Source organism: Bacillus rossius, assembly GCF_032445375.1.
Source record: "Bacillus rossius redtenbacheri isolate Brsri chromosome 9 unlocalized genomic scaffold, Brsri_v3 Brsri_v3_scf9_1, whole genome shotgun sequence".
In the NCBI taxonomy this organism is placed as follows: domain Eukaryota; kingdom Metazoa; phylum Arthropoda; class Insecta; order Phasmatodea; family Bacillidae; genus Bacillus; species Bacillus rossius.
Genome location: NW_026962012.1, coordinates 18,301,533 through 18,323,243, shown reverse-complemented (window position 1 = coordinate 18,323,243; position 21,711 = coordinate 18,301,533). Strand labels below are relative to the sequence as shown.

Sequence of the window (21,711 nt, the reverse complement as noted above, 5' to 3'; positions counted from 1 at the left end):
ACTACTTATATTCTGCCACTTAACACACTACAACCACACACTGCGCACAGAAATAGAAACAGTACTTTACCCTTTGTCTCACTGACCTGCTTCAGACTAACGAGGGGGAATCACAGTTTTTTTAAGTGGACAAAGAACAGGGGGAATCCCCTTATTACAAAAAGAAAACAGGATTCCTGGGTGAATTTATCTTGTAAAAAGGTATATTTTAGAATGCCTAAAACAACGTCATATTTTAAAATATTAGCTAATAAAGTTACTGTTATAAAACCGAAATATTTTATTAAAATAAAAAAGTTGAGAATTTTTTACTATTGATTTTTTCGTTTTCTAAAATTCGGGTACATTTGCGTACCCGAGCACGTCTTCTCGGGTACCAGGTACAGACACAGTAATTCGGGTATGCGTACCCGAATTCGGGTACGTCTGGCAACACTGGTAACCCCCCCCCCCCCAAAACACCCACTTTACATCTTGGTTCGCTCTTAATTTGGGGGTAAAACTCCTCAAGTTGGTTAAAAACCTTACTGATACAAAAAGTAATAAAAAAAAGTTTTCGAAGGGTACCTACTGGAATCAACTACCGAAAAAATAAATAGAAACAAGCACACACACACACACACACAAAATTATAATTACAATTTTTAAATACCTTATTAATTTTAATAGAAATTTTCAATAGGTTTTTCCACGTAATTTCATATAACATACAGGCGGATAAACACATGATAGTAAGCTATGTAGTCACCAGGGAGCAGTTCTCTCGCGTCTCCTTGCGAGACAAGTGCTGCCTGGCGGCGGTCGCGGGAAGCGACGTGTGTTGTTGCGGCAGAGCAGCGGGAAGCCTTCATTTCACAGACGAGAGAGCCAAAACCCGAAGTTACCCGAAGTTCATGCTCGCTTTTTTTCCCCCGTATCTTTAATGTAGCTTATCCTAACCAAATTAACCGTCCACAATGTTTTAAAATATTTATAATGTAGCTAACCTAACCTAATTGACTATTAGTATCCTTTTATCAACACTTTTACAATGAAAAAAAAAAAAAAAAAAAAAACGAAGATGCACGATCGGACGTTTGGCTCTCGTCTGTGAAACACGTTTTCGCCATGGCAGCGCGGCGCGGCGACTAGGTCGGCAGTTGACGGCAGAGGAGACAGACTGCAGCAGTGGCATGCAGGCCGGCTCGGCGCGACGCCCGCCCGTTTACACTCAGGTCAGTGGAGCAGCTACTGTGATTAGTTAACTCTCCACTTTCTGTACGCCGCGCCGGTGAGGGGATAAAGACAGGCCTTTTTTTCTCGCTGTTCACTTGTAATCGCCGTCAGTTAAGTTTGATAGCAGTTATAATATGAAGTTGTTAAATACATTTACGTTTCTTATGATACCCCAGAATATAACTTTAAATCAAATAATATACATGAAATAAATATCTAAACTAGAAAGATAATTTTACTTGCTCTGTGTAAACGATACTCGCTCAGGTTTTAAACCTCACTTATACTTGCATGCAATTGTGGACGTGACAACGTCTAATAAATCGATGAACGCCGGCTGCACGCACGATAAAGTGTCGCGTTACGCACATTGTCCCGTTACGCTGTGTCCCGTTACGCTCATTGTACGCTTGCGCCGCATCTATCTCTCTTCCACTCGATTGTAACAACCATCGATTTGACTTTTTCGAGGCACATTAAACTTGAAACACTCACATTCGTTTCCTACTTTTCCTATCATCGTCCTATCCTTAAAAGAATAACACAGATTGGAAGAAGTTAAATAGCAAACATTATAAAAGTTATAGTTAAAATAATCTCTTCGTTAAAGTAATAAACATATTTGAATTAATGAGTGCAAATAAAAGTAAATTTATCAATTAAATTGTAGACTTTATTTCACTCCTTCTTTGTATCCATACAAAATAGTGATAATTCAATAAAAATGATTCAATTTTATTCATAAAAGTATGCAATAATTTCATCAATGTTTTGTTATGACGTCACGTTAAACTATCGTCCGTAAACCGACTTACAGACAACCAATTTTTTTTTTTTCGCTCATTAAAGATGCTGTAGAACACGTAATATTTACTCTAGTGTATTGAGCAGGTACAAAAACCAGTGAATTTGCAAGGGAGTAGCTTATGGTACCGTTCTGTGTAAATGAAATTAAGTCCGTGAATAAAAACGCAGATCATTTTTTGTTACTATTTTAAAATAAAAATTTAAAAAAATTAAATCCATACCTGATTGTCAAGGAAATGCTTTGTTATAAAAAGTTAGTTTTTTTTTTTGAACTGCAACAATTGCAGCTCTCTTTCAACAACATTATTAGATATCCAATTCTCAAATTTCGAGCTACAGAAAGCGACCGTAAGGTCTGTCCTCGCGAGTCAAAGAGACTAATACGCTATTTGTGAACTTGTAACATAAAGCTGTGCATAAACAGTATAAGCCTCTGGCTAGCTTAGAACTAGAACCAAATCAACGTAAGCATTTCGCAAGTTTAATACATAGTATTAAGAACGTTAAACTTAACCTTCCAGTAATAAAGCCCAACTAGCTACAACCGTAAATTGCAATAAACGTACACAAGCGCGGTAGAAGTTTTAATACTAGGTTATTTGTAAAACCGCGTTCTTATTTCGGTCAAACAGAAGCTCTGAGCGTCTTGCTACCTTTTCTTTAATAAATATAATATTTTATTGTGGACTGAATTTTGCTTTCGTTTTTTGTGTTAGCACTACAGTACCTATGTTACGGATAAAACATGTTGCACTATCAGTAAGAGAGGAATGTGGTTAAGTTTAGGTCTATTGTTGCCATACCGCTGTGCTTTTTTGGTGTTGTGTGCTTGTCGCATGGTGTCGATTGTAGTCCAGCCTTTACGCAAATGCTAACTAAATATAAAGAGCTTAAAAAACGAAACACATACCTGAGCCCTGAACCTCATTTCTCTACTTTAACTTTCGACACATGCATTAATTATTACATTGAGTGAGTTTACTAACTATTCGCTTATGGAAAAAAAGATCTCGTAAGTGTTGTCCCAATACCCAGTTGTTATCTGTTCTTATTCACTCGCTGGGAAGGTGGGGAGCAGTCTGAATCACGATACGATACCATAACAATACTGATAGTGTCACTAACATGGCGGCGCTGACATTCTTACAAGCGCGGGAATTTGGGGGTTTTGGGTGGGGAACATTCAACAGCTTGTTTTGCACAGTATATGTTTTATAATAGAACTAACTTTCGGGTTTTGTATTATATGCCTACTAAAGCCCTACATATATTCTAGTTTAGAATATTACCAACGGTATCGTATTCTTCTACAATCCACCTGGTTTATTTAGTATATTTTGCGATACCACTATGATTTAAACGTCCTTGGTATCGTAAAACTTAGTACAGCTGCCCTACCTATTCTAGTATAGGAAACAAAACCATAAATAATTTACTGAAGAAACAAGCAATGTGCAAAACAGTCATAAGAATCTTCGCCGTCCAAAACTCACTAATCACGGCCACCATATTGTTGAAGATTTCATTAATATCGCTACCATATCGCAAACTTATAAAAAAAAAATCTTAATTTAGCTAAAATAACCTCAACTAACATTTCGCTTTGTTGATATTTCTTCAACAAGCACAAAACTAGTGAAACCTTTTTCTTTCCCTTACCAATAAACTTTATTGTTCACGCAACGTAAAAAAAAATAAACAAATATATATTGAACCTAACATCCTAAATTACACACACAAAACCTTCTCACATAACACATGGAAAGAAATTGACACAAACCCTACTACCAGTCGCCAAAACCTTTAAACCATTTAAAGAAACATTATAGTTTTATTACAATCATCTACTTTTAATATTACTCTTAAATATATTAAATTTACTAAAAAAAAGAGCCTTCAATAATTAAATTTGTTCAGTATCGTGAAACACGAATTGTTACTTCCCTCCTCACACCAATCACAACCACATATTGTATATCTACATCATACCATCAAATTAGGTCAACATAACGAAACACAAACTTTCATTTCCTTCGTGATTTCTACACTCATTACCATCCCTATTATGTATCTCCTACCTTTTTAGCATTAACTATTCTCTATACCTACTGTTCTTGAACCACTTAGGTACTTAAACAACGTATGGAAATCGTCTCTTAACAAACTACTAATGTTTACACTTGGTGTTAAAACTACTTACATAAATTCAAACACGACACACAATATATTATTAATGTTTAAATTTTAACATATTTTTACTGCGTCTAAATACATTATTTTTACTGCCATATACCTACTTATTATTACCCCACATATCAAACACCATGTCCTACATAGCTAAAACCCAAACATACATTTTCAATTACATTATTTCTCTGTTCTTATACAAGTTTTTAATTCAATACAACTCATCAAAGTCGTTTCTTACCTTAAGAAGATAACAAATATAAAAAAAACTCATTTTCTCTTCAAGTGATACAAATAAACTATCAGTTATTTAAACCATTTATTTTGACTGGTCTACTTCCATTACGTTATAAAATTTATTTGCTTTTCTTACACGAAATAAAGCAATATGAAATGCATGGAATTGATCGAGTGTATAACTAGAGCTTTTAACGGCGGCAAGCGAGTCCGAAATATTCAAAGATTCCAATAGGCGAGACTGTTAGCAACGAGTGAATTAGAAGCGTCGTCTGCATTTAGCGAGCTACTCGTTAGCTAAGTCCGTTCCTTTAGTGAAATAGCATTTCCGCACATCCTACAAACTACCTACGTGCAAAGTGTTTGTTTTAAAATGATGCAATTAATAACTATTACATAATAAATATAACAAACCGGAATATTTTCTTATAAATTGTGTTCTCATATCTACAGAAATACTAACATAATATGTAGTAAAAATAAAAACTATTTCACACACACATATATGTAAACATAATATGTACTATCAAAATATAACAATGCAGTAATTACAGTGGTTGTAGGTATTCCCAAATAAATTCCGGTCACAACTCTTCCAGGGCGAGCCCTAAGCCATTGTCATACCTCTTGGTCGTAGAAAGTTTTAGTGGCCCATTTAAAGCCAAATCGAAAGTGTGGTGGGAGGCACACAATGACAATACTATTTTATTTCGGGAATTCGATGACTTCCAAGCTCTTGTGACTGGAGTGACCATCTACAGTCAAACTTTCACCCCTTTACTTGGCTTTACATCAAATGCAAAATGTTGCAGCCACTGTAAAAATACCTCACCTGCAATCCAGCTTTTATCTTGTGAGAGTCCTATGCAACTAGTGGGTGCCTCACATATGAACTCGTTTTTTCACCTTTTATACAACCAAAACTCAGAGCTGGCGTGATAAAATATCCATTTCTCATGCAACACACTGCTGTCATGCGCTGACCTCTTTCTGCAATAGTTAGGGAACCAACTTGCTTTTTACCATTTGAGCAAAATCTTTACTGGGCTTTTGAACTTTAGTCATAGCACTTTCTTCAAACCTGTAAATCTGTGTTGACTGATTATTACTGTCTAAGAAAATTTTTAATGAATTTGGAAAAAAAAGAAAAAAAAAAGAAATTTACTTGAAGTGTGTTTAAAGCTATGGCATGGGTTGCAGTGGTTAGTTCTGGTTTCCTCAATGATACATTTGAATTGTGATTACGAAATCTAGATAACCAATCACAACCTGCCATACATGTCTCTTTGTTGAAACGATCCATCCCATTTTTTTTTCCCGGCCAGTTCAAAAGCCGGTTTTCTCACAGTTCAGTATTGGCATCAAAATTTGTTCGATAACAGCTTTAACCGAACCTCGAAATATTTTATTCTTACCATTCTTACCGTAGAGTCAGTGTAGCCTGAACACGCAACATGCCAGCCCGCCTCGTTGTTCTCGACTGCACTTGTCACTGATTCGCTACTCCAGCTTTGCCTCGTAGTTGCCCTTTCATGCTTTCCAACCATCTGCAAAAAAGATTATTAAATGCTATTTAATTTCTTAATATAGAAAAAATTTGTTGTCTGTAAAGTCGGTTTACGGACGATAGTTTAACGTGACAACGTCATATCAAAACATTAATGAAATTATTGCATACTTTTATGAATAAAATTGAATAATTTTTATTGAATTATCACTATTTAGTATGGATACAAAGAATGAGTGAAATGAAATCTACAATTTAATTGATATATTTTATTTTATTTGCACTCATTAATTCAAATATGTTTATTACTTTAACGAAGAGATTATTTTAACTATAACTTTTATACATGTTTGATATTTAACTTATTCCAATCTGTGTTATTCTGTTAAGGTCAGGACCGTGATAGGAAAAGTAGGAAACGAATGGGAGTGTTTCAAGTTTAATGTGCCTCGAAAAAGTCAAATCTATGGTTGTTCCAATCGAGTGGAAGAGAGATAGATGCGGCGCAAGCGTACAATGAGCGCAACGGGACACATCGTAACTGGACAATGTGCGTAACGGGACACTTTTTCGTGCGTGCAGCCGGCTATCATCGATTTATTAGACGTTGACACGTCACAAACATTCATAAATAGTATTATCAGGCACTGGATGAACTGTTTAAAATGATAAATTGAAGCGATCAAGGTTAGTGACATTAAGCATTCTATGGCTCGATTCTGAAATTCACACTGCGTGAGTGTTGTCGGGTTTGTCGACTGCGGGTCGTGTCGTGGTATTATCTAATACTAGCGACAACCAGTGAGTCATTTTACGAGCTCCCTAGTTGCGAGGCTATGGCAGTGCCTGCGGTTCGACTAGTGCATTCAAGTGGCCAGTGATTGTAGCCTCGTGCACAGGAGCTTGGAAATTGACTAACTGTGACGAGCTGCGTGGTCGAACTCCCGCCTGTGGTATTTCATTAGTGTGTGAGAATACTAATACCACAATGAGGCCTACAGGCGGGAGAACTCGATATCGCTACCGCCGAACCAAAGTCGTCAACATGGTGGATCACGTGTTGCAGCATAAATAAATAAATAAAAATATATATAATGTCAAATGAAAATATATAGTAGCAAAACTATTTTCGAATACAAACTCTAAACTAATAGTCATAAAAAGGAATAATCGCAACTTGTAAAAATACGTTAGAAATTGGCATTACTTAATTAATTACCAACAATTTCTGTGTAATTTATGCTGTGCTTTGATGGCGCATTTAGTAATGCGTGTGCCTCCGAATCAGATGAGGTTATATTTGTTTGGTTTCAAGTCTTATTACCGGAAAAACATATATTATATATATACATATTATATATATATATATATATATATATATATATACTAGATAATGCCCGGCATGCGTTGCAATGCCTCAATCATTTTTTTTTTGTAATTTTTTAAACGTATACTAAACATCTCTCTTTATCTCTCTAATTCTCTATCTCTCTATGTATATCTCTATAACTCTATCTTTCTATTTATATCTCTATCTCTCTATATATCTTTCTAGCGGACCCAACAATGCTTAGTTTTTTTGCTTTTAAAGCGTGTATTTTTAGTTTTTATTAACTCAGAATCGAAATAAAATATCCAATTGTGAATCTAAACCATCCTCGAATCCCCGTGAACTCACACACAAAATTTCATCAAAATCGCGTACAAACAGACAGACAGAAAAAGTACTGTTTTATTATAGTAAGATAGATAGATTATTCTTACATGTTCGCATCCATGCAGTATATGAAAAATCAGCATGCATAACCCCACACCTATAACTATACGTATCTGCTGCCCACGACTTTTTCCGCATGGAATTTTGTATTATCTTGCACCATTTAGAAATTTAAACATTATAACATAACAGTTGATACAGTTGTAGTAGTTTTCTTATGTTCACAAATGATAATTTTTCTCACCTCTATTTCAGTCTTTGCAATAAAAATATGTTACTACCTAAATTTTGAGTAAATATGTTTCTACTTTCAAATGTAATGACGGGAAGAAACTTCATAAAATGTCTTTGTAAACCACATTTACTGTTTTTTCCGTCTCGAGCTAGAATGTAAAGATTGTCTGCATTACTGACCCGTGAGCAAGCTACATACATTTCAGAGAGAGAGAGAGTGAGAGAAAGACACCTATTGAATGTCTAACTAATTTTTTTATGAGAGCATATTTTCATTAAATAAATCATGCAATCATTCAACGATAAAAGCTGTTTATTTAATTAAGCGGACGGGTTCGCTCCAAGGAGAAAATTGACGCGGCGAGACCTCGTGGACATAGAGAAATTACACACACTCACTATTTGTGTGCTATGAAAGATGATTTTTTTCTGCAATTTAAATTGTAATATACAAAAAGGGTATTGAAAATTGAAACAAATATGGCGACACTATAAACTGTCAGGATCTTTATTTTTTTCTTACTCTCTACTTAGTTCCTTACAATAGAAAAACTTAATGGCTTCTAATAATGCGTTGCAATTTTTGCTTTTAAAGCGTGTTTTTTTAGTTTTTATTAACTCAGAATCGAGATAAAATATCCAATTGTGAATCTAAACCATCCTCACTATTTGTGTGGCTATGAAACATGATTTTTTTTCTGCAATTTAAATTGTAATATACAAAAAGGGTATTGAAAATTGAAACAAATATGGCGACGCTATAAACTGTCAGGATCTTTATTTTTTTCTTACTCTCTACTTAGTTCCTTACAATAGCAAAACTTAATGGCTTCTGATAATGCGTTGCAAATTTTGCTTTTAAAGCGTGTTTTTTTTTTTAGTTTTTCTTAACTCAGAATCGAGATAAAATATCCAATTGTGAATCTAAACCATCCTCGAATCCCCGTGAACTCACACACAAAATTTCATCAAAATCGGTCCAGCCGTCTAGGAGGAGTTCAGTGACATACACACGCACACAAGAAATATATATATAAAGAGATATATATATATATATATATATATATATATATATATATATATAAGGGGCTCCGGGCACTGGGTTCTGGTGTGGAGCGTGGAGACTATCCGCCATCTTGGATTGAGACGTCACGGAGGCCATCTTGGATGACCTTGACCTTCAAAATTAGTCAAAATTTCCAGTTTTTAGGAAAAAAATTCCCCCAAAAAATTAAAAAAAAATTGTTAGTTCAAAAATTAGGATTTCGAAAACGTCAAAATACTTTTTGCCTTAGAAAGAACACTAAATCCTAAAAACGGCTTAAGCATCCATGTCTACAGCCTCCAAAAGCTTTTTCTAGGAATTAGGATGCCATGACCGCCATCTTGGATTATTACGTCACCGTTGCAATTCTGTTACGGCCACCACCTTGAAAATCTATATTTATTATCCCAATTTATTGAAAAAATTAATAAAATTTATAAAAAACTAATCAAAATTTAATTATTATTCAAATCATGCACTTACGCCATGGAGCTCGGAGTCCTCGGTTCAAACCCACCGAGGGAAAAAATAAAAAATAAATGATGTCAGGTCCTTCCTCCACGGAAGTCACCGGCAGACTGACCTCCTACCACTTATGCCAAGGTATTTAGATATATATATCAACTTATATGACTTCATGTCCGCCATCTTGAAAATCAGTAATTATTATTCGATACTAATTTAAAAAAAATTTAAATTTATAAAAAGTTATTTTAATTTTAATAAAATACTACTTAAAAACCACAGCTACACATATAATTAAGGTCGCCATCTTGGATTCTATAAATGTTGCATGTTTCGTTACGCCCGCCATATTGGTTGAGTACCTATGTTGTCATCGTTACACTTTTAGTTATGCCCACCATATTGGATTCTATAAATGTTGCATATTTTGTTTAAAGCCGCCATCTTGAAAATCCGTAATTTTAATGCTATAAATTCCTAAACAAATTCCAAAAAATATTTTAAAAATTGCCTTCTTAAATTGTTTCGTTACTTAAACGAGTTAGGTCCTCGGTTCGATTTCCGGCTAATAATTTATTAATATATTTAAAAAATTCTCAATGAAAAGTAATAAAAACATCTTGCACCACACCCAACATTTTGAATTATGTCACCATTGTATCAATTATTGTTACGTAGCCATCTTGAAAATCTTTATTTATTATCCGATTTTAATGAAAACAATCTAAAATTTATAGAGAAATAATTTATCGAATTTTAATAAAATATTATTTAAACATGCCCTCACATCTTCAGTTCGACCCAGTAAAAGCAAAACATATTTTTCGATAGATCCTTCTTTCTTGGAAGCCACCTGCAGACTAACACCCCCACCACCAATACCAAGGTATATATCATCAGCTGGTGTGACGTCATGTCCACCAATTTGTTTTGTTCTGCTGGAGGCCACCATATTGTTTTCGATTACTAGAGTAGCCTATGCCACCATCGTGTTAGTTTAATTCTTACCCGCTAGAGTGCAGTAATAATTAATTATTACTGAGCAACCACCATCTTGACATTTGGGTGTCATTTTGGATTCATGTAATTATTTAGCTAGAGATTCGGAAAAAATTCCAAAATTCACCAAAAAAGTTTGCAATCACCTGAGGTCTCAATCACGAGATTAGAGCGCTCGTGTAGCGAAGCTTGGAACCAGTGGTGGCATCATCCAAAATGTCTAAAAGTCTAAATAATTCTAAATTTCTAATACCAGTAGAAATTGTTTTTCATGGCTCAATTAAAATTATAAAAAAACAGTTAATTTTCGTCCAAATGCGCGTCCTTTTCGTTAAATGTGCTTCCTTATTGACGTATTTTTGTCCAAATGTGGGTCCTTTTCGTTAAATGCGTGTCTTGTGTATACATTTCGTGTTCTGTGTGCAATGCGTGTTTAGCATGTACATTGCGTGTCCAGTGGGTACGTTGCGTGTCCAGTGGGTACGTTGCGTGTCCAGTGGGTACGTTGCGTGTCCAGTGGGTACGTTGCGTGTCCGTTGCGTGTCCGTTATGTGTACAGTGCGTACATTGCGTCCAGTGTGTGTACTACTGTGTGTGTGCAGTGCATGTTCAGTCAGTGTACTGTGTGAGCATTTCTATTGTTGAATTTTCGTGCAAATGTGATAACTTTTTTAGTGTGCTTCTTTTTTTAAATGTTGTTTTGACTAGTGTATTATTGTAAAATAACTGTGTTTTGAATTACATATTATGCGACCGGTTACGTGTATATAAGCGAGTCCTAAACGAAAGGACTTTCAGTTTCATACATCTGGTGCGTAAGTCGTGTTATTACCTGTTCTTGAGAACTCGATGAAGCATCTAACATCGACTACGAGAACCCTGATGGCATCGGCGACGTCTACAGCGAAGTCGGTCAATGGAGAGATCACTGACAGCCGTGGAGATCCCAACGTCGTCGCTACTATAATCTGCAGAAATTTCGATGCAATATGAGATACTGACATCGACTTGTACTGTTCCATTGGTTGAATTTTCGACATCAACATTGTAGACTTCAACAAATGACGAACATTCATGGCTACAGTGAAAATACTGTGGGGCGTCATTCACTATCACGCCAAATACGCGCAGATATGATAGAAGCGTCTGTCTAAATAATGTTCAAAGAAAACTGTTTCAGAGCATCAAGTGAAATAAACTAATTTCACGTCTTGATAGCTTACATCGATATTATAAAAAAATGCTCCGGGAAAGTTAAGCATAAACGATAATGAAAATGGTTGTTGTTTTGACTCGTGTATTGTACCAGCCAATGGGAGTATAGAACTTAGGCCCGACGTTGATAACTCCAGTCCGTATTTGGCTGCGGTGCTGTGCTGATTGGATAGTTAGACTTATTTTAAAGGAAGCATCATCTGACTGTGTTCCATCGTCTAACTGTTCGTGCTGTGACAACATCGAAAACTTGAAATTACGTGATTATGTAATACACCATTGTAATAATAACTCTGAACGCATTAAATCTCAGTGCAACAGGTGTTGTAGCCAGTTTATACGCTATGGAAATTGAAAAGACACATGTGGTTTTGCGAAGGATTGGTTGAACATTAATCAGATGCAAGCTCTATCTTCTGTGGCAAAACATTAGCATATAGGTATTCCAAGTGCAAAAGTCATGAAATATACCATTGTCCTTTTAATTAAATCGATAATTCTTCTCTATCTGAAAATTGTGGTGTACCAATGAGTCGACCTGATAAACTGAAGACATTTAAAGATATATAAAAGGACTTGGTTTCATATCGTGGGTAGCAGATGCAGAAATCGAGAAATGCCTACGAATTTAGAGTAGGTATATATAGTTCATCCTGGCGCACCGGTGGGTGGTGGGGGATCCGGGGATCCGCGGCAGCTACCTTAAGGCTTCGCTTCATCAGCCATGTTGGATTATGTCACTTCCGCCGGCCATGCACTCTCGAAAAAGTGTCCCGTTACGTTCATCAGCCATGTACGAACGAAAAAATGTCCCGTTACGTTCATCAGCCATGTACGCACGAAAAAATGTCCCGTTACGACGGACAGACCAGCTCGCCAGGACGTCTCGCTATGAAAAGTATTAGGCGGTAATAAACAGCCAGGAGGTAACGAATATAAGCCTACTTCTACACGTGTTATGAACGCCGGATACATACGGCCAGGCAACCGTGTGTTTTGGCGCGCTCTACTTCCACGACGCGCAACAGCACCGGCAAGTTTTTATTACTACCTCCTCTCAAGTTCTGATCTCCTAATACTTCACAGCAGAGAAGCGCTGTTGGTCGGAGCCCGTAGGTACTTCCTTCGCACGCCTAACCTAACCTAACCTAACCTAAACTAACCTCACCTAACCTAATCCATATGCTAATCTATGCTAACCTAACCTAACCTAACCTAAACTAAACTAAACTAACCTCACCTAACCTAATCCATATGCTAATCTATGCTAACCTAACCTAACCTAACCTAACCTAACCTAAACTAACCTAACCTAAACTAACCTAACCTAACCTAACCTAACCTAAACTAACCTAACCTAACCTAAACTAACCTAACCTAACCTAAACTAACCTAACCTAACCTAACCTAATCCATATGCTAATCTATGCTAACCTAACCTAACCTAACCTAATCCATATGCTAATCTATGCTAACCTAACCTAACCTAAACTAAACTAAACTAAACTAAACTAAACTAAACTAAACTAAACTAAACTAAACTAAACTAAACTAAACTAAACTAAACTAAACTAAACTAAACTAAACTAAACTAAACTAAACTAAACTAAACTAAACTAAACTAAACTAAACTAAACTAAACTAAACTAAACTAAACTAAACTAAACTAAACTAAACTAAACTAAACTAAACTAAACTAAACTAAACTAAACTAAACTAAACTAAACTAAACTAAACTAAACTAAACTAAACTAAACTAAACTAAACTAAACTAAACTAAACTAAACCTAACCTAACCTAACCTAACCTAATCCATATGCTAATCTATGCTAACCTAACCTAACCTAACCTAAACTAAACTAACCTAACCTAACCTAACCTAATCCATATGCTAATCTATGCAAACCTAACCTAACCTAAACTAAACTAAACTAAACTAACCTAACCTAATCCATATGCTAATCTATGCTAACCTAACCTAACCTAACCTAATCCATATGCTAATCTATGCTAACCTAACCTAATCCATGCCAATCTATGCTAATCCATGTCAATCTATGCCAATCCGTATGCCAATCTATGCTAATTCGTATACCAATCTATGCTAACCTGTATGCCAATCTATGCTAATCCGTATGTCAATCTATGCTAATCCATATGTTAATCCATGCTAATCCATTTGCCATTTTGTATTTCTAGTAATTTCCACCAACTTCGAATCATGTCGTCACCATTGCAATTTTCGTTACGGTCGCCATCTTGAAAATCCGCAATTTTTATGTTAGAAAATCGGGAAAAATTTTAAAAATCATTAAAAAAATTAAATAATCGAATTAAATAAAAATCTTAAAAACCACTGTTGCAGTTATTGTTACGGTCGACATCTTGGATTATATAAATGTTGCATATTTCGTTACACCCGCCATCTTGGTTGAGTACCATATCATTCTTACACTTTTCGTTAAGACCGCCATATTGGGTCCTATTAATGTTACAATTATCGTTATGGTCGCCATCTTTAAATTTAGACACCATCTTGAAAATCTTTATTTATTATACGATTTTAATGAAAAAAAAAGTTCAAAATTCATCAAAAAATTAACTTAATAGAATTCTGTTTATATCGATTCCCGTCCTTGATTCGAAACCGGCGAGGGCAAAAAATATAAAATCAACAGATCCTTCCTCCACAGAAGCCACCTTCAGACTGACCTACCTCCACCAATAACAAGGTATTTACCATCAGCTGGTATGTTGTCACCACACCTTTGACCTTGACCTTGACCTTTGACCTTGACCTTGAAATTTAACCTTAACCTTGAAATTTGACCTCGACATTGATCTTTGACTTTGACCTTGATGTCCATCACGGATCCGTCATTTTATGTTCAGTACATGCTAGCGGTCATTGCCACCATCATGTTTTCGTCTGCTGGAGGTCACCATATTGTGTGTACTTGTCTTACCATCATGCAAATTCTATTATAACATGCTACAGTGCAGTAATAATTTATTATTGCTGAGGTGTCCACCATCTTGAAATTTGACCGCCATGTTGAAATCATGTAATTATTTAGTTAGAAATGCGGGAAAAATTCCAATAGTCTCCGAAAAAATCAATTATTAATTTACAAATTGAATCGATGGATCCATGTCCACGGTTAGATTCTTGACCAGTGACAGTTGTAACTAATTATTAAATAAATTTTAAATTCTTTTTTCCGTTACCTTTCGCGGAGTTTATTAATCATAAGTCAATATACCTAACCAAAGAATTAATACAGTGACGATAAGCCTATCATGAAAGTCTAATTTTTGAATAATCTGAATAACCTATAAGCCGTTCATGTACAAAACCGCACATAAAGAACAATTGTCTTCAGTCCATGAGACCGAGTCATGTCATTATCAGACGTATAGGCTAGTCATTTCAGGACCACATGACCTTCGTCGTTAGCTAATTATATTCAGTTAATCCATCGTGACATTTTTATACATTCTAAAGGAGCAAGTAACCTTGAAAAATATTTTAGTAACACCAAGAGGTGATAAACTAGTAAATATTCAATCACTACATTTTGTACTACGCGCAATCAACAAAAAGGAAGCACCATCAACGAAAAGACAGCACCACCAACGAAAAGGCAGCACCGACTACGAAAAGGCAGCACATTTGGAAGCACCGACTACGAAAAGGCAGCACATTTGGCAGCACCGACAACGAAAAGGCAGCACATTTGGAAGCACCGACAACGAAAAGGCAGCACATTTGGAAGCACCATCATCGAAAAGGCAGCACATTTGGAAGCTCCATCAACAAAAAAAGGCAAAAAGGAAGCACAAGTTACGAGATCTAAGTCTTAGTTAGAAATCAGAATACAAGAAATAAAAACATTAAATTCTTATAATTTAAATTATTTATTTTATTGCTTTACATTATACAAATGCAAGTAAAACAAGCCATTATTGTATGTAGCCAGCATTCCTCAGTTCCTTGAGTATGAAGGATATTTCTTTGATGCACGAATAGTTTCCTGCACAAAGCGAACCATGTAAAAGTCTTAGCCGGTCAACCAATATGTTTGGATCTTTCCATGATGTGTAATCAATCTCTTCTACCACCATCTTCCTTGCACCTTTATAAATATTACGATCTCTGGTGTCTTCCGTTTTACCACCAACCTCAGGGTAACTTTCATGTTTGAGACGGTGATCATCACAAGCTTGATCAAATTTATTTAATATATCACGTCGTTTCCACCGTTTCGGTCTCAGGACACCGCCACATTCTTCGATCTTGGCAGCTTTAGGTGTTTCATCATAGTCTATGTCTTTGTCAACAGCCTCAGAGTCACTGTAACATCACACAGAAAAGTTCAGAACTCCAATTCGCTGTGAAACCTTTCTCAAAGACACCTTTCTGCTTGGAGATTCTCACAATGTCACCAACATTAGTTTTATGCTTGCGTGTATCTTTCTTATTCGTGTTGGTGAATACAGTCCCAAGCAGACGATCATCCTTTACATCTGTCGATGGTACATCCTCCATCGAGTACGACGTTAAAGTCGGTAAAGATGCCATCGAAGTCTCAAGAACAGGCAGTTACGCGACTTATGCACCAGAAGAAACAAACTAGGTGATCCGTACACCGTCGACGGCAGTAACAAATTGGGCGTCCTGCTGTCTAGGACTCGTTTTTATACATTAACCGGTTTGAATAATACGCTAGTCAAATCAAGAACAATTTACTAAAATACTAGAGTCAAAAAAACATTAAAAAAATAGAAGTACCATCAACAAAAAAGGCAGCAAATTTGGAAGCACCGACTACGAAAAGGCAGCACATTTGGAAGCACCGACAACGAAAAGGCAGCACATTTGGCAGTACCGACAACGAAAAGGCAGCACATTTGGAAGCACCGACTACGAAAAGGCAGCACATTTGGAAGCACAGACTACGAAAACGCAGCACATTTGGAAGCACCGACTACGAAAAGGCAGCACATTTGGAAGCACAGACTACGAAAAGGCAGCACATTTGGAAGCACCGACTAAGAAAAGGCAGCACATTCGGCAGCACCGACAACGAAAAGGCAGCACATTTGGCAGCACCGACAACGAAAAGGCAGCACATTCGGCAGCACCGACAACGAAAAGGCAGCACATTTGGCAGCACCGACAACGAAAAGGCAGCACATTTGGAAGCACCGACTACGAAAAGGCAGCACATTTGGAAGCACCGAATACGAAAAGGCAGCACATTTGACAGCACCGACAACGAAAAGGCAGCACATTTGGCAGCACCGACAACGAAAAGGCAGCACATTTGGAAGCACCGACTACGAAAAGGCAGCACATTTGGCAGCACCGACAACGAAAAGGCAGCACATTTGGAAGCACCGACAACGAAAAGGCAGCACATTTGGAAGCACCATCATCGAAAAGGCAGCACATTTGGAAGCTCCATCAACAAAAAAAGGCAAAAAGGAAGCACAAGTTACGAGATCTAAGTCTTAGTTAGAAATCAGAATACAAGAAATAAAAACATTAAATTCTTATAATTTAAATTATTTATTTTATTGCTTTACATTATACAAATGCAAGTAAAACAAGCCATTATTGTATGTAGCCAGCATTCCTCAGTTCCTTGAGTATGAAGGATATTTCTTTGATGCACGAATAGTTTCCTGCACAAAGCGAACCATGTAAAAGTCTTAGCCGGTCAACCAATATGTTTGGATCTTTCCATGATGTGTAATCAATCTCTTCTACCACCATCTTCCTTGCACCTTTATAAATATTACGATCTCTGGTGTCTTCCGTTTTACCACCAACCTCAGGGTAACTTTCATGTTTGAGACGGTGATCATCACAAGCTTGATCAGATTTATTTAATATATCACGTCGTTTCCACCGTTTCGGTCTCAGGACACCGCCACATTCTTCGATCTTGGCAGCTTTAGGTGTTTCATCATAGTCTATGTCTTTGTCAACAGCCTCAGAGTCACTGTAACAATCACCGTAGAAGGATTCGTCTTCACCCAATTTACCGTAATAATTCGATGTTGATGATGTTGAAGTGTCTTCTTCGTCTTTATGCTTCCTTTTTAGGAGTCCATCATTTTTACAAAGTAGGAAAGATCTACTTGAATTCGGCTGGAATATATTCTCACTTTTCACGTTAAGGATTCTTTCATTGTCTTCATTCTTCCGTAAATCATCAACCTCCTTCAATTTAAGTTCTTTGTCGAGATCGGAAGAGCCAAGAAAATTATTGTCGTAATGCAGATCACTCTTCCTTAGGATGGTAGATTCATCGTTGTCCTCTAGCTTGTACGCAGGCTTGGCGCTACAAGTTCTGCCATGTCTTTTTAGGCTCTCTCCCCGCGTAAACGACTTGCTACATCGAACACAACTTATCATATTACGCAGTGGATTTTTAACACAGTCATTCTTCTCGTGTTGTCTTTTATTCTTTCTCAAGATAAACTCTTTACCGCAAAACTTACACCTATGTTCTTTCGATACAGCGTCAGATCCCAAATCAGAATTCATATTAGTTACTGAGACTAATGCCAGATACCAATTGAGTGTTTTAAATTAGATCCAATACTTAAATAGAAATTTTTTCATATTTCATCAGCGAGAATTAATATATCTCATGCAAAAGTACTTTATGCATGTAGTTCTGCTTTTCAACAACAGATGTCGCCACATGTTGCTTGCAGGTAAATAATATTTAGTTCTTTTATGCAGGGTGCGGGATGCTCACTAACGATCGCAAAAGAAGGATGGCTTCGCTAGACTCCAAGGAAAAGGAAGTTCGTCTTGCATGTTGGTGCTCCACAGATGTCTCATGGCATAATATTAATTTGACTGAGTAATGATATGTGTTAATTCCACCTTATAAAAATATTGCAAGTTTTGATTTAGTAGCAGAAATTATCGAATTAAATGTAACTCCAAATAAAATGACATGTCTCATTAGACAAAAAAAATCCATGCAGAGAGCGGTTTCTCAGAATAGTCAGAAACACTTGAAGAAACCACAGGAATGATTGCAAGAACACGGGAAAACCCATCAAAATATTGACAAGAATAATCAGGAGCACACGGAGAAAACCATCAAAATATTGACAAGAATATTCAGGAGCACACGGAGAAAACCACCATAATATTAACAATAATAATCGGAAGCACACGGAGAAAACCACAATAATATCGACAAGAATAATCGGAAGCACACAGAGAAAACCACCACAAGTTTTCTTTTATATCATAAAAATACAGAAAAAAAAAATTTAAAAATAAAAATAAATTAATAAAAAAAATTATTTTTATTTTTAAATATTTTTTTTCTGTATTTTTATGATATCAAAGAAAACTTGTGGTGGTTTTCTTTGTGTGCTTCCGATTATTCTTGTCGATATTATTGTGGTTTTCTCCGTGTGCTTCCGATTATTATTGTTAATATTATGGTGGTTTTCTCCGTGTGCTCCTGAATATTCTTGTCAATATTTTGATGGTTTTCTCCGTGTGCTCCTGATTATTCTTGTCAATATTTTGATGGGTTTTCCCGTGTTCTTGCAATCATTCCTGTGGTTTCTTCAAGTGTTTCTGACTATTCTGAGAAACCGCTCTCTGCATGGATTTTTTTTGTCTAATGAGACATGTCATTTTATTTGGAGTTACATTTAATTCGATAATTTCTGCTACTAAATCAAAACTTGCAATATTTTTATAAGGTGGAATTAACACATATCATTACTCAGTCAAATTAATATTATGCCATGAGACATCTGTGGAGCACCAACATGCAAGACGAACTTCCTTTTCCTTGGAGTCTAGCGAAGCCATCCTTCTTTTGCGATCGTTAGTGAGCATCCCGCACCCTGCATAAAAGAACTAAATATTATTTACCTGCAAGCAACATGTGGCGACATCTGTTGTTGAAAAGCAGAACTACATGCATAAAGTACTTTTGCATGAGATATATTAATTCTCGCTGATGAAATATGAAAAAATTTCTATTTAAGTATTGGATATAATTTAAAACACTCATTTGGTATCTGGCATTAGTCTCAGTAACTAATATGAATTCTGATTTGGGATCTGACGCTGTATCGAAAGAACATAGGTGTAAGTTTTGCGGTAAAGAGTTTATCTTGAGAAAGAATAAAAGACAACACGAGAAGAATGACTGTGTTAAAAATCCACTGCGTAATATGATAAGTTGTGTTCGATGTAGCAAGTCGTTTACGCGGGGAGAGAGCCTAAAAAGACATGGCAGAACTTGTAGCGCCAAGCCTGCGTACAAGCTAGAGGACAACGATGAATCTACCATCCTAAGGAAGAGTGATCTGCATTACGACAATAATTTTCTTGGCTCTTCCGATCTCGACAAAGAACTTAAATTGAAGGAGGTTGATGATTTACGGAAGAATGAAGACAATGAAAGAATCCTTAACGTGAAAAGTGAGAATATATTCCAGCCGAATTCAAGTAGATCTTTCCTACTTTGTAAAAATGATGGACTCCTAAAAAGGAAGCATAAAGACGAAGAAGACACTTCAACATCATCAACATCGAATTATTACGGTAAATTGGGTGAAGACGATTCCTTCTACGGTGATTGTTACAGTGACTCTGAGGCTGTTGACAAAGACATAGACTATGATGAAACACCTAAAGCTGCCAAGATCGAAGAATGTGGCGGTGTCCTGAGACCGAAACGGTGGAAACGACGTGATATATTAAATAAATCTGATCAAGCTTGTGATGATCACCGTCTCAAACATGAAAGTTACCCTGAGGTTGGTGGTAAAACGGAAGACACCAGAGATCGTAATATTTATAAAGGTGCAAGGAAGATGGCGGTAGAAGAGATTGATTACACATCATGGAAAGATCCAAACATATTGGTTGACCGGCTAAGACTTTTACATGGTTCGCTTTGTGCAGGAAACTATTCGTGCATCAAAGAAATATCCTTCATACTCAAGGAACTGAGGAATGCTGGCTACATACAATAATGGCTTGTTTTACTTGCATTTGTATAATGTAAAGTAATAAAATAAATAATTTAAATTATAAGAATTTAATGTTTTTATTTCTTGTATTCTGATTTCTAACTAAGACTTAGATCTCGTAACTTGTGCTTCCTTTTTGCCTTTTTTTGTTGATGGAGCTTCCAAATGTGCTGCCTTTTCGATGATGGTGCTTCCAAATGTGCTGCCTTTTCGTTGTCGGTGCTTCCAAATGTGCTGCCTTTTCGTTGTCGGTGCTGCCAAATGTGCTGCCTTTTCGTAGTCGGTGCTTCCAAATGTGCTGCCTTTTCGTTGTCGGTGCTGCCAAATGTGCTGCCTTTTCGTTGTCGGTGCTGTCAAATGTGCTGCCTTTTCGTATTCGGTGCTTCCAAATGTGCTGCCTTTTCGTAGTCGGTGCTTCCAAATGTGCTGCCTTTTCGTTGTCGGTGCTGCCAAATGTGCTGCCTTTTCGTTGTCGGTGCTGCCGAATGTGCTGCCTTTTCGTTGTCGGTGCTGCCAAATGTGCTGCCTTTTCGTTGTCGGTGCTGCCGAATGTGCTGCCTTTTCTTAGTCGGTGCTTCCAAATGTGCTGCCTTTTCGTAGTCTGTGCTTCCAAATGTGCTGCCTTTTCGTAGTCGGTGCTTCCAAATGTGCTGCCTTTTCGTAGTCTGTGCTTCCAAATGTGCTGCCTTTTCGTAGTCGGTGCTTCCAAATGTGCTGCCTTTTCGTTGTCGGTGCTGCCAAATGTGCTGCCTTTTCGTTGTCGGTGCTTCCAAATGTGCTGCCTTTTCGTAGTCGGTGCTTCCAAATTTGCTGCCTTTTTTGTTGATGGTACTTCTATTTTTTTAATGTTTTTTTGACTCTAGTATTTTAGTAAATTGTTCTTGATTTGACTAGCGTATTATTCAAACCGGTTAATGTATAAAAACGAGTCCTAGACAGCAGGACGCCCAATTTGTTACTGCCGTCGACGGTGTACGGATCACCTAGTTTGTTTCTTCTGGTGCATAAGTCGCGTAACTGCCTGTTCTTGAGACTTCGATGGCATCTTTACCG

General features: G+C 36.7%; 1 protein-coding gene across 1 annotated transcript in view; it reads left to right on the top strand.

Moving 5' to 3' along the window:
• The first annotated feature begins 1,113 nt into the window (after window positions 1-1,113).
• Window positions 1,114-21,711, top strand: part of LOC134542602 (protein cortex-like) — a 102,129-nt gene continuing 81,531 nt past the window's right edge. The window contains exon 1 of the mRNA XM_063386982.1: window positions 1,114-1,214. Coding sequence (XP_063243052.1) covers window positions 1,173-1,214 — 42 coding nt within the window. The 5' untranslated portion in view covers window positions 1,114-1,172. The remainder of the gene's footprint in view (window positions 1,215-21,711) is intronic.